Source organism: Halichoerus grypus, chromosome 1, assembly GCF_964656455.1.
Source record: "Halichoerus grypus chromosome 1, mHalGry1.hap1.1, whole genome shotgun sequence".
NCBI classification, from domain to species: Eukaryota; Metazoa; Chordata; class Mammalia; order Carnivora; family Phocidae; genus Halichoerus; species Halichoerus grypus.
Window position 1 is genome coordinate 147342453 of NC_135712.1, and position 12002 is coordinate 147354454.

General features: G+C 41.5%; 1 protein-coding gene across 1 annotated transcript; it reads right to left on the bottom strand.

The window, feature by feature from the left end:
- Positions 1–4210: 4210 nt before the first annotated feature.
- On the bottom strand, positions 4211–11432 carry CCR8 (C-C motif chemokine receptor 8). The gene is made up of 2 exons (XM_036076825.2): positions 11321–11432; positions 4211–6407 (listed from the first exon to the last, which is right to left on the bottom strand). Exon 2 carries the CDS (start codon positions 6375–6377, stop codon positions 5310–5312), a length of 1068 nt encoding a protein of 355 aa, XP_035932718.1. The 5' UTR covers positions 6378–6407; positions 11321–11432; the 3' UTR covers positions 4211–5309.
- Positions 11433–12002: the final 570 nt, after the last annotated feature.

Below are 12002 nucleotides of genomic sequence, written 5' to 3' on the forward strand. Positions count from 1 at the left end.
AATTAATGAGTCAAATCAGGATAGTATCAGGTGTAGTCTGCCACCTCTTTTGGACTTTTCAGATTTCCAGCAGCCACTTGCAGTCCAGTGTAAGGATTATTCCCCATCCCAGTGCTGCCTGGAGCCCCACCATGGTGGAGCTGTATAAAGAACTCATGGAGAAGATGGTGTGTGGGTCATGGATGTGACTTTCAGGTTGGTGCTCTGTGCAGTTTCTTAAAAGAGGCAGACCTTGCTAGGATTGTTAAAGCTGTCCCTGATAAGTTTGAACCTCTCTATCAGGAGTGCCTAACCTGGGCTGGAGGGGGCTCTGAATAATGCAGAACTGTTGGCAAAACTTTGCTTATGTGTGGGCATTTTCCTCAAAGATGCTCTGTGCCCCAGAACATTCCCCACCTCTCTGGTGTGGCTTGCATTAGCCTGAGAGCCAGGTACAAGTCCTGCGTACCTACCTCACCCTAGTTCTTAACCCTGTCTTGTTTCAGGGGCACATTCCTTTATTCATGCAACAACTATTAATTAAGCACATATCACACTTACTTGCATCAGTGTAAGAAATTACTCCAAGAAAAGAGGATCTACCAAGCACCGAGATGACTTATAATGAAAATTCTACCAAGACACGGATTATCAGGAAATTGCTACATGGTTACAAATTTAACTGGAATTTCAGTGTCTGGACATTCAGAATGAGGAGTTTGTCTTTTGTTATTAGTGACCTAACATAATAATGGAGCTCACAGGAGTCAGAATAAAGTCAGTTTGTGTCTAAAGCAGGAGAAAGAAGCAACCTTTTCATGTTTTTCAGGAGTTACACTTTTTGGAGGAGTGGTGTGTGAATCCTAAGCACCTATTTAAACATTTCAAGATAAAGCTGTTTGGATGCTTTCCTAAACTGAGTAGGCTGCCCTCCAGGCATTTATTTACAATATGGTCAATATAATGTGTGTCAATTTTGCAGAATGTATCATCTGTTATTGAAATTATATTGTTAACTTGGAAAAGAAAAGAAAAAATTGTTCTGAAATCAGAAATCAACCTTTTGTATACTATATAATGGGATCCAGCAGAATAGTCTATCTAAAGGTGATTTTTAGATTTTATACATATTATGTATCTTCATGGTAATGAAACCCTGTCTGTGCAAAAAGAAAAAAAAAAAAGCCCCAACTAAATTCTGTTTATAGGAGAGAAACTAAGCATAAGAAAATAGTTTGGTTTGAAGTAGAAGAGTATAGAGAAACACAACACACACACACTAATCCAGAGAAAGCTGGTGTGGCTATATTAATGCTGACCTTTGCAAACTTTCAGACAAGGAGTATTGTTGGAGGAAAAGAAACATTTAATAATGATAAAAGCACCTGGCTGGCTCAGTCCAAGGAGCATGCGACTCTTGATTGAGATCATGAGTTTGAGCTCCATGTTGGGTGTAGAGATTACAAATAAATAAATAAATAAACTTAAAAAATGATAAGAGTCAATTCAATAGAAAGATATACAAATCTTATATTTGCATGTACCTAATAACATAGTTTCAAGATATATACAGCAAAATTTAATGGGATTAAAATGAAAAATAGACAAACTCATAATCACAGTTCAAGATTTTAATATACTATTTGCAGTGACTCATAGAATAAGCAAACAGCAAAAATCAGCAGGAATAAAGAGCAATCTGATTAAACAGCTCCAACAACCACTCAATACACCCATTCTTTTCACGTGTACATGGAACATTTACCATAATAAACTGTATTTGGGGTCATAAAACAATTCTCAGTAAATTTCAAAAAACCAAATGCACACATATATATTCTCTGAGAGTGGTGGAGTTGAACTAGAAACTAAAGCATAAAGAAATCCCCAAATGTTTGGAAATTTTTTAAAAAAGATTTTATTTATTTATTTGAGAGAGAAAGAGAGAGTGAGCAAGAGAGAAAGAGAAGGATCGGGGGAGGGGCGGAGGGAAAGGGAGAAGCAGATTCCCCACTGAGCATGGAGCCCAATGTGGGGCTGGACCCTGGGACTCCAGGATCATGACCTGAGCCAAAGGCAGACACTTAACCGAATGAGCTACCCAGGCGCCCCCCCCCCACCTCCCAAATGTTTGGAAATTTTAAATTCATTTCTGAACAACTCATGATACAAAGAATTCACAGTGGATGGGATGCCTGGGTGGCTCAGTCGGTTAAGCGTCTGCCTTCGGCTCAGGCCATGATCCCAGGGTCCTGGGATCGAGTCCCATATTGGGCTCCTTGCTCAGTGGGGAGCCTGCTTCTCCCTCTGCCACTCCCCCTGCTTGTCCTCTCTCTCTGACAAATAAATAAATAAATAAAAATCTTAAAAAAAAAAAAAAGAATTCACAGTGGAAAATAGAAAATAATTTAAATTGGAAATCAATGAAAATCAATTGTATGAAAATGTATGGGATGCAATGTAAGCAACGCTGGAGGAAATTTTGTTGCTCTAAAGACATCTTTCAAAAATGAACAAAGGTTGGTAATCAGTAATCTAAGATTCCATTTCAAGAAGCTAGAATAAAATAGAAATTAAACCTAAGGAAAGCAGGTAAGATAAAGATAAGAGCAGGGGCACCTGGGTGGCTCAGTCAGTTAAGCATCCAAACTCTTCCTTTTGGCTCAGGTCATGATCTCAGGGTCGTGAGGTCCAGCCATGGTGGGGTGGGGGGAGCCCCTCAGGCTCCACACTCAGTGGGGAGTCTGCTTGATTTCTCTCTCTTCCTCTCCCTCAGGACTCCCCCACTCGTTCTCTCTCTCAAATAAATAAATAAATCTTAAAAAAATAAGAGCAGAAATCAGTGTAAAGACAAAAACATAAAATCAACAAAGCCAAAAGCTGTTTTTTTGAAAAGATTAATAAAATTTGTAAACCTCATTAGACTGATCAGGAACAAAAAAGAGAGAAAATACAAATCACCAATGATTTGGTGTGAATTAGGAATGAAAAGGACATTACTTCATATTCTCATAAAAATGCTGTAAGAAGATGGGGCGCCTGGGTGGCTCAGTCGTTAAGCGTCTGCCTTCAGCTCAGGTCATGATCCCAGAGTTCTGGGATCGAGCCCCGCATCGGGCTCCCTGCTCAGCGGGAAGCCTGCTTCTCCCTCTCCCACTCCCCCTGCTTGTGTTCCCTCTCTCGCTCTGTCTCTCTCTGTCAAATAAATAAAATCTTTAAAAAAAAAAAAATGCTGTAAGAAGATATTAGGAACAACTTTATGCTAATTTGACAACTTAAACTGGGAAAATTCCTTTAAAATCACAACTTTCCAACACTGAGACAAGCAAAGACAGAAAATCTGAATAATCTTTATCTGCCAAAGAAACTGAATGCATAATTGGAAATCTTGCTACAGAGAAATCCCAGATGGCTCCACTAATGGATTTCACCAAACTTTTATGGGGGAAGTAACACCCAATATTTTGCACAAACTCTTTCAGAGAGTAGTGGCAAAAGGAATACTTCCCAACACATTTTTGGAGATCACATCTGACCAGGACATTTTTTTAAATGTAATTAACATACAATATTATACTAGTTTCAGGTATACAATATAGTGATTCAACAATTCTGTATATTTCTCAGTGATCATACACAGTAAGTGTAGTCACCACCATCTGTCACCAAAAAACATTACTGACTGTATTTCCTATGCTGTGCTTTTCTTCTCCCTGACTGGTTTATTTTAACACTGGAGGTTTGTACCTCTTAATCCTCTAGTTCACCCATCCCCCCCTCTGGCAACCACCAGTTCATTCTCCGTATTTAAGAATCTGGTTTTTTGTTTCTCTCTTTTTTTCTTTGTTCATTTGTTCTGTTTCTTAAATTCCACATACAAGTGAAATTGCATGATATCTGTTTTTCTGTCTCTGACTTATTCACTTAGCATAATACATCTGGTTCATCCATGTTATTGCAGATCTGACCAGGACATTTTATTTTATTTTATTTTATAATTTTATTTAATTTTTTATTTAAATTCAATTAATTAACATTTTTAAAAAGATTTTATTTATTTATTTATTTGTCACAGAGAGAGAACACAAGCAAAGGGAGATGCAAGCAGAGGGAGAAGCAGACTCCCTGCTGAGCAAAGAGCCTGATGTGGGACTCGATCCCAGGACCCTGGGATCATGACCTGAGCTAAAGGCAGATGCTTAACCAACTGAGCCACACAGGTGTCCCCAATTAATGAACATTTAATGTATTATTAGTTTCAGAGGTAGAGGTTAGTGATTAATGAGTCTTATATAATACCTAGTGCTCATTACATCACGTGCCCTCCTTAATGTCCATCACCCAGTTACCCCATCCCCTCACCCTCCTCCCCTCCAGGAACCCTCAGTAGTTTTCTATGATTAAGAGTCTCTTATGGTTTGTCTCCCTCTCTGAATTCGTCTTGTTTTATTTTTTCCTCTCTTCCCCTATGATCCTCTGTTTTGTTTCTTAAATTCCAAATATGAGTGAGATCATATGATAATTGTCCTTCTTTGATTGCCTTATTTCACTTAGCATAATACCCTCTAGTTCCATCCACGTCATTGCAACTGATTTCTGTACATTGATTTTATATCCTGCCACACTGCTGAATTCCTGTATGAGTTCTAGCAATTTTGGGGTGATTTCTCTTGGGTGTTCCACATAAAGTATCATATCATCTGCAAAGAATGAGAGTTTGACTTCTTTGCCGATTCGGATGCCTTTTTTTCTTCTTGTTGTCTGATTGCTGAGGCTAGGACTTCTAGTACTATGTTGAACAGCAGTGGTGATAGTGGACATCCCTGCATGTTTCACCAGGACATTTTAAAAGGAAAATTACAGGGCAATATTTCTCATGAACACAGATATGAAAATTCTGAGAATCCAATTATTTATTAAAATGATCGTGAACAAGAGGTCATTTTTTTCCAGGGAAAATACAGGTTGATTTAAAATCAGACAATGTAGTTCACCAAATTAACAGAATAATAGAGGAAAGCTATATGATCACCTTAATAGATGTGAAAAAACATTTGATAAAATTTAAATTGATATATGATAAAGAGACTACAAAAACTAAAAAACAAATCCCAAAGCTAACATTATACTTAATAGTGAGATATATAGACTATTTCCAGAAAAAGGTAACAAAATCTTTGAAAGTTGAGAAGATTAATTTGCAATAGTCAGAGTTCATTAACTCTCATGAAATATGCCTTGTGTCTGTAACCACATTTCTAAGAGTATCCCTTCATGTAGCCTCAGACTCCAGTGTAAATCATTTTTGTCTCCTAAAAGAAGCACCCCTGTCACAAAATGTAGTCTGTGCTGGAGGAACGGGAGGGGTTCTGACAGGAGGAGGGGGATCTTTCCCAGCCCTCCCTAGGTATTTGTCTTCCTATGAAGAAGAGAATATGATTGGAAATCTTCCGGAATATTTCTGAGAGGTGTTTCTTGAACTTCTCACCCATGAAAGCATAGATCACAGGGTTCACACAGCAGTGAGTGAAGGAAATGGTTTCTGTGACATGGGTGGCATAAATCAGCCGCTGGCTCAGGACACATCCATCCAAGATGTTCATGTTGAGCAGAGATGTGAGGAAGAGGACCACATTGAACGGGACCCAGAAGAGTAAAGATGCAATCACCACAATGAGCACCAACTTGATGGCCTTGGTCTTGTTGTGATTTTGGCAACTCTTCAGCTGGTGCAGGATGCTAATGTAGCAGAACATAAGGATGGTGAATGGGATCAACAGACCTAAGATATTCATTTCAAAGTGGATGAAGATCTTCCACTTCAGAGTCTGTTGATTATAAGATGAATAACACTGTAGAATGCCATCTTCAGAGGCCACTTGGTACAATACTAGTAATGGGCTGGTGGCCATGATGGCAATCAGCCACACGGCCAGACTGAGGGCTGTGCCCATCCTGGCTGTCCTCACTTTCATGGCATAGACAGCATGGACGATTGCCAGGTACCTGTCCACACTCATGAGGGTGATAAAGAACATGCTGCTGAAGAAGCCAATGTAATAAAAACCGGAGACCACCTTGCACATTACAGTCCCAAACACCCACTGGTCCAGCTGATAGTAGGTTTGGAAGGGGAAGGAGAAGACAAAAAGCAAGTCAGACAGGGCCAGGTTTAAGAGGTATATGTCGGTGATGCTCCTCAGCTTCTTACAGGCGACAAGGACAAGGATGACCAGGCTGTTTCCCAGAAGACCAAATACAAACAAGACACAGTAAAAGACAGCAAGAAGCAACTTGCTATCTCTTTGGATAAGTTCCCCATCACAGGGGCTTGCGATGACATCAGGATAGTAGTAGTCGGTTACTGTGGTCACATTGGGCTCCAGTGTATAATCCATCAAGGCAGAAGGACCAGGTCAGAGAGGCACCTAAGAGAGATTCATTCCTTAAAAATATTTTTATTTAAAAATATAGACTGAATTCTAACTGCCTCCCTTCACCTCATTCATATTTTGAAGCCCTAAAGCCCTGTTACAGACTGAACATTTGTGTCCTCCCAAAATTCATATGTTTTTTAAAAAAAAACATTTTATTTATTTATTTTGATGGAGAGAGAGATAGCAGAAGAGGGAACACAAGCAGGAGGAGTGGGAGAGGGAGAAGCAGGCCTCCCACTGAGCAGGGAGCCCAATGCGGGGATTGATCCCAGGACCCTGGGACCATGACCTGAGCCAAAGGCAGCTGCCTAATGACTGAGCCACCCAGGCGCCCCTCAAAATTCATATGTTAAAGCCCTACCCCACTTTGTGATGGTATTAAGCAGTGGGTTCTTTGGGAAGTAATTGAGTTAAATGAGGTCATGAGGGTAGAGCCCTCATGAATGGGATGAGTGCCCTTATAAGAATCACAGGAGAGCTTGCTTCTTCTCTCGGCTCTCAGCCATGTGAGGTTATAAGGAGAAGTCAGTGGTCTGCAACCTGGAAGAGGGTTCTCATCAGAGCCTGCTAGCACCCTGATTTTGGGCTTCCCAGCCTCTAGAATGGCGAGAATTACATTTCTGTTGCTTATAAACCACCCAGTCTCCGTTATTCTGGGATAGCAGCCCAAACTGGCCAAGACACCACCTAGGTCACTATATTTGGAGATGAGCCAGGAAGGAGGTAATTACAGTTAAATATATCATAAGGGTGGGGCCCCAATCCATAGGCCTGGTGTCCTTAGAAGAAGAAGAGTCACCCGAGCATGCAAGCTCTCTCTCTCTCTTCCTCTCTCTGCACGCACAGGGAAAAGACCAGTGAGGACACAGCAAGAAGATGGATGGTTGCAAGCCAGGAAGAGAGGTCTTACCAGAAACCGGCCCTGTTGGCACCCTGATCTTGGACCTCTAGCCTCCAGGACCGTGACAAAATTAATTTCTGTTGTTGAAGCCACCAGTCCGGGGCACTTTGGTATGGCAGCCTGAGCTGACTGGTACAGATTATGATACTGAGAAGTGGGTGCTACTGTAACAAATACCTAAGTGGCTTTGGAAGCGGCTAATGGGTGGAGGCGGAAGGATCCTCAGGCGCATGCTAGAAAAAGCCGAGGTTGCCTGTTGGTGGCAATGTGGATGGTAAAGGTGATTATGCTGAGCGCTCCGGCAGAAGAGAGGAGGCTGGAGAGAGAGCTTCCATCGTCTGAGAGATTACGGGTATCATTGTGAACAGAACGGGGGCGGAAATATGAATGTTAAAGGTGAGGTCTCAGGCAGAAATGAAGAACATGTTATTGGAAGTGGAGGAATCGGATCCTTGCTATAAGTGGCAGAGAACTTGGCTGAATTGTGTTCCAGTGTTTTGAGGAAGATTGGGTATTTGTCTGGGGTATTCCTAAACCAAGGTAAAGAGGCAGCCTGGCTTCTCTGTGCCGATTATCGTAAAATGCTAGAGGAGAGAGGTAAGTTGAAGGAGTCGTTAACACAAAGAGGAATCCGAACTCGAAGATTTGGAAGCCTGTCCGTACCACAGAAATGAGGAAGTGTTTCTGGAGAGCACGCCTAAGGTGTGGCTGGAGGACCACTCCACAGAGAGGTCACCCATGGAGTTCATCAGCCGTTTCAACAGAAGCTAGGGGGAGAGACGCTGCCGGTTTGGTCCAAAGCTGCAGAGACGGGACAAAATAAACCAACGCGTTTGGACTTCTAGGATTCTATAGGATGGGACAATAGAGCCATATGCCTGCGAGTACATTTTATCCTTCAAGAAAACGGAGGAATGACCCCGAAGATACAGAAATCATCAGGGCTAGCGCTGTCCGTACAGGTGCAAGGGGTAAGACTGTTTCCTCCCCTTTGGCAGGAGGCCCACCCGCTCAGTGCCCTGGGGGTGGGGCCCCAGCCTGGGGTCCTCAGGTGACGCTGCCACCTAGTGGGGCCGGAGGGCAGAGCACCCAGACAAAGAAGATTCTTTTCTTTTCTTTTCTTTTTTTAAAGATTTTATTTATTTATTTGATAGAGAGAGACACAGCGAGAGAGGGAACACAAGCAGGGGCAGAGGGAGAGGGAGAAGCAGGCTTCCCGCTGAGCAGGGAGCCCGATGCGGGGCTCGATTCCGGGACCCTGGGATCATGACCTGAACCGAAGGCAGACGCTTAACCGACTGAACCACCCAGGCGCCCCGAAGCTTATTCTTGAGCCTTACAACCTAATTGAATTTGCCTTGCTAGCTTTGGGGCTTGCCAGAGACCCACCACCTCTCCGTGCTTTCTGATTTGTGCCCTGCGAAATGGGAATGTCTGTCCTATGCCTGTCCCACCGCTGTATTTTCGAAGCGCGTAACTTGTCTGGTTTCACAGGCTCACAGCTGGAGAGGAATTCAGCCTCAGGATGAATCATACCTCAGGTCTCACTCATACCTGATTTCGATGATACCCAGGTGAGACTTTGGATCTAGAATTGATGCTGGAATGGGTTAAGACTTTGGGAGCTGTTGAAATGGAGTGCGTGTACTTTGTACTTGAGGACGTGAATTTTGGGAAGCCAGAGGGCAGGATGTTAAAGAGTGAATTGTGTGCCCATATATTGAAGCCCCAATTCCTCTTGTGATGGTATTTGGCGATAGAGCTTCAGGAGGTGAGGTTAAATGATGTTGTAAGGGTGAGGTCCTGATCTGATTGGACTGGTGTCCTTATAAGGAGAGGAAGAGATACCAAAGACCTCTCTCTCTCTCTCAGTACATGCCCAGAGGAAAGGTCCTAGGGGGTCAAATTGAGAAGGTGACTGTCTGTAAGCCAGGAAGGGGCACTTATCAGGAACCCAATATATCAGCATCTTGACCTTAGACTTGTAGCCTCCAGAACCCTGAGAAAATACATTTCTGCCATTTGAGCCACCCGGCCTGTGGTATATTGCTATGGCAGCCGAAACAGACGAAGGGGTCCAGGGGTGGGGGAAGGAGCATATGGAAACTGTATTTTCCATCCAAATTTCCTGTAAACCTAAAGCTTCTCTAAACAATAAGGTCTATTAACATGTTTTAAAAATTGAAAACTGCCCCAGCTGACCAGTACAGGGGGGATTGGGTGGGATAAGAAAAGCCAAAATTTATGAAGACAATTTAAATACCTATCGTTCCACGACCCAGAATTAGCAATTGCTAACATATTCTCAGATTTGCTTTTAGTTCTTTTTTCTTTCTTTCCCTCTCTTCCTGCCTTTCTAATGCAATACAGCTGAAGCCAGAGCTCTCTCTAACTACACAACCGATTCCCAGACCCCGGAAGCAACTACTGAAACCAATCTGGTATGGTTCATTCCAAAGTTTCCCCTGTCCTTTTACATACTTCAATGTACCCCTAAATAATATATAATATTGTTTTGTGCTCTTTTGACTCACACAAATGGTTGTCATGTCTCTCATTTTGTATCTTACTTTTCTTCTCCCTGCACTGTTGTTTTAGAAATACAGCCACGCTCTTCTAAAGAGTTCAGTTCATTCTTTTCACTGCTTTTATAAGCACCATAAATAACTATTTTAAAAATGCAATAGGAAAAAAAAAAACGATCCCAATCATACTAGCAACAAAAATTGCTAAGATTTCTAAAAACAAATGTGATAAAAACAGCAGCTCAGTTATGTAAAATATTATGAAACTTTGTTGAAGGTCATCAAAGAGGACACGATTAAAAAGGAAACATATGCTATATTTATGTGAGGGAAGACTCAACAATTACAACATGATAATTCTCAGATTGATATTCACATTCAAGATGCTTTCAATTTGGACATTATTTTTCCAAGGTGTTTGGCTTCTGAACATTCAGACACCCCTGTCCACTAAGCCACCTTTCTTTCTATATTTTGAAATGCCTGGCAAGTTAGCCATTTTTAAAGATATTAATTTTATTTAAGTATGTACCCAAAGTGGGTTTAAAAACATAGTTTCTGAAGTATGGAGGTGGGTCTTTTTTTTTTTTTTTTTTGTAGCTAGTATCTCTCAAAATAATAGTCTCTCCTCCTACATCTTCCTTCCCACTTGTCTAACAGTTGTTTAAAAAAAAATAATTTTCTGTTTGCCTTCCTTCTATTCAGCTCTCCTAATAACCTAGAATAAGGGGAAGTCCTCAACTTATTCCTTCCCCAGATTCTTCCTGCTAAACCCCAATCCATTCTTCCCCCATGCTCTCTCATCAGTAAAATCTATGTGAAGTATTAAGAATGTCCATCATTTATTACAGTGGACAAGGTGTTTTAGATGCATTCTTTCGTTCATTTCTCTTGAATCCCTGTGAAGCAGGCCCTCATACCTCCTGTTTCTGGAGTTAGGGTTGTATCTGAATCTCAGAGACCATCAGTCCACTGACTAAAGTTACAGAGAGGGAGGCCATAGAGCCAGGACTCAAACCTACATCTACTCTGAATGCTTTTTCCTCTTCCATATTTAGCTATTTTGTGGGTAGAGGAAAAACACTCCAGTCTTTTAGAAGTTAGGCCACCTGACTTTCAAGTTCTAGACTATCTTGTAGCTGAGTAACGGTTTGTCTGATAGAAGCCTTGTAACCAGCACAAAAATGCCTGGTGATAAGAGGTATTTTCTTCCCACTCTTATAGGAGCTTTGACTCCCTCCTAGCATCCTGCAGAGAAAATGGCATGGCTTGCCTCCCTCAGTCAGAGCCATGGACAGCCACTAAGACATCTGCAGGTTTGTGGACTCAGGACATACAAAGATTAAAAAAAAAAAAAAATTCACCTCTTCTGCCAGACTTCTGAAATATTTGCCTTCCCTTTGCTTTTTTCCCAGGGACATAAAAGTGTCCCTCCCTACTTCTATCCTTCTTCCCCAAGGATGCTCATTAATACATACCTTAATTAGAGCCTTTGTTCTGGAGATTTCAGTGTTGCTAATTCCTTCTTTTCAGAACCTGCCCTCTGTGCGTGCAGCCCAGTGAGCAAGAGCTCCTCTCGAGGGAGGTGTCTTATCTATTTGTGGTGAGTGGCAGAATAGGGGTGGGTCTACCATCCCACAGTTATTTAAAAAGTTAAAAAAAAATTGATCTCACCCAAAAAACACGTACAGATGACAAATGAGCATATGAAAATATGCCAAACACCTTATGTCATTAGGGAATTGTAAATTAAAACAACAGAGAGATACCACTACATAATTATTAGAATGGTTAAAGTCCAAAACACTGACACCAAATGCTGGAGAGGATGTAGGGCAAGAGGAACTCTCATTTACTGCTGGTGGGAATGCAAAATTGTACCGCCACTTTGGAAGACAGTTTGGCAATTTTTTTTTTGAAAGAAGATTGGCAATTTTTTATAAAGCTAGAATAGGCTTACCATATAATTCAGGAATCATGCTCCTGAGTATTTACCCAAAGGAGTTGAAAACATATCCATACAAACCCCTGACCATGAATATTTATAGCAGCTTTATTCATAATTGCCCCAAATTGAAAGCAACCAAGATGTCCTTCGGTCAAGGAATGGATAAACAAGCTGTGGTAATGTACACAACGGAATATTATTCAGTGATTTAA

What these genes read in the sequence shown, in the direction of transcription:
- CCR8 (XM_036076825.2), bottom strand. Translation starts at nt 6,377, where the DNA reads ATGGATTATACACTGGAGCCCAATGTGACCACAGTAACCGACTACTAC.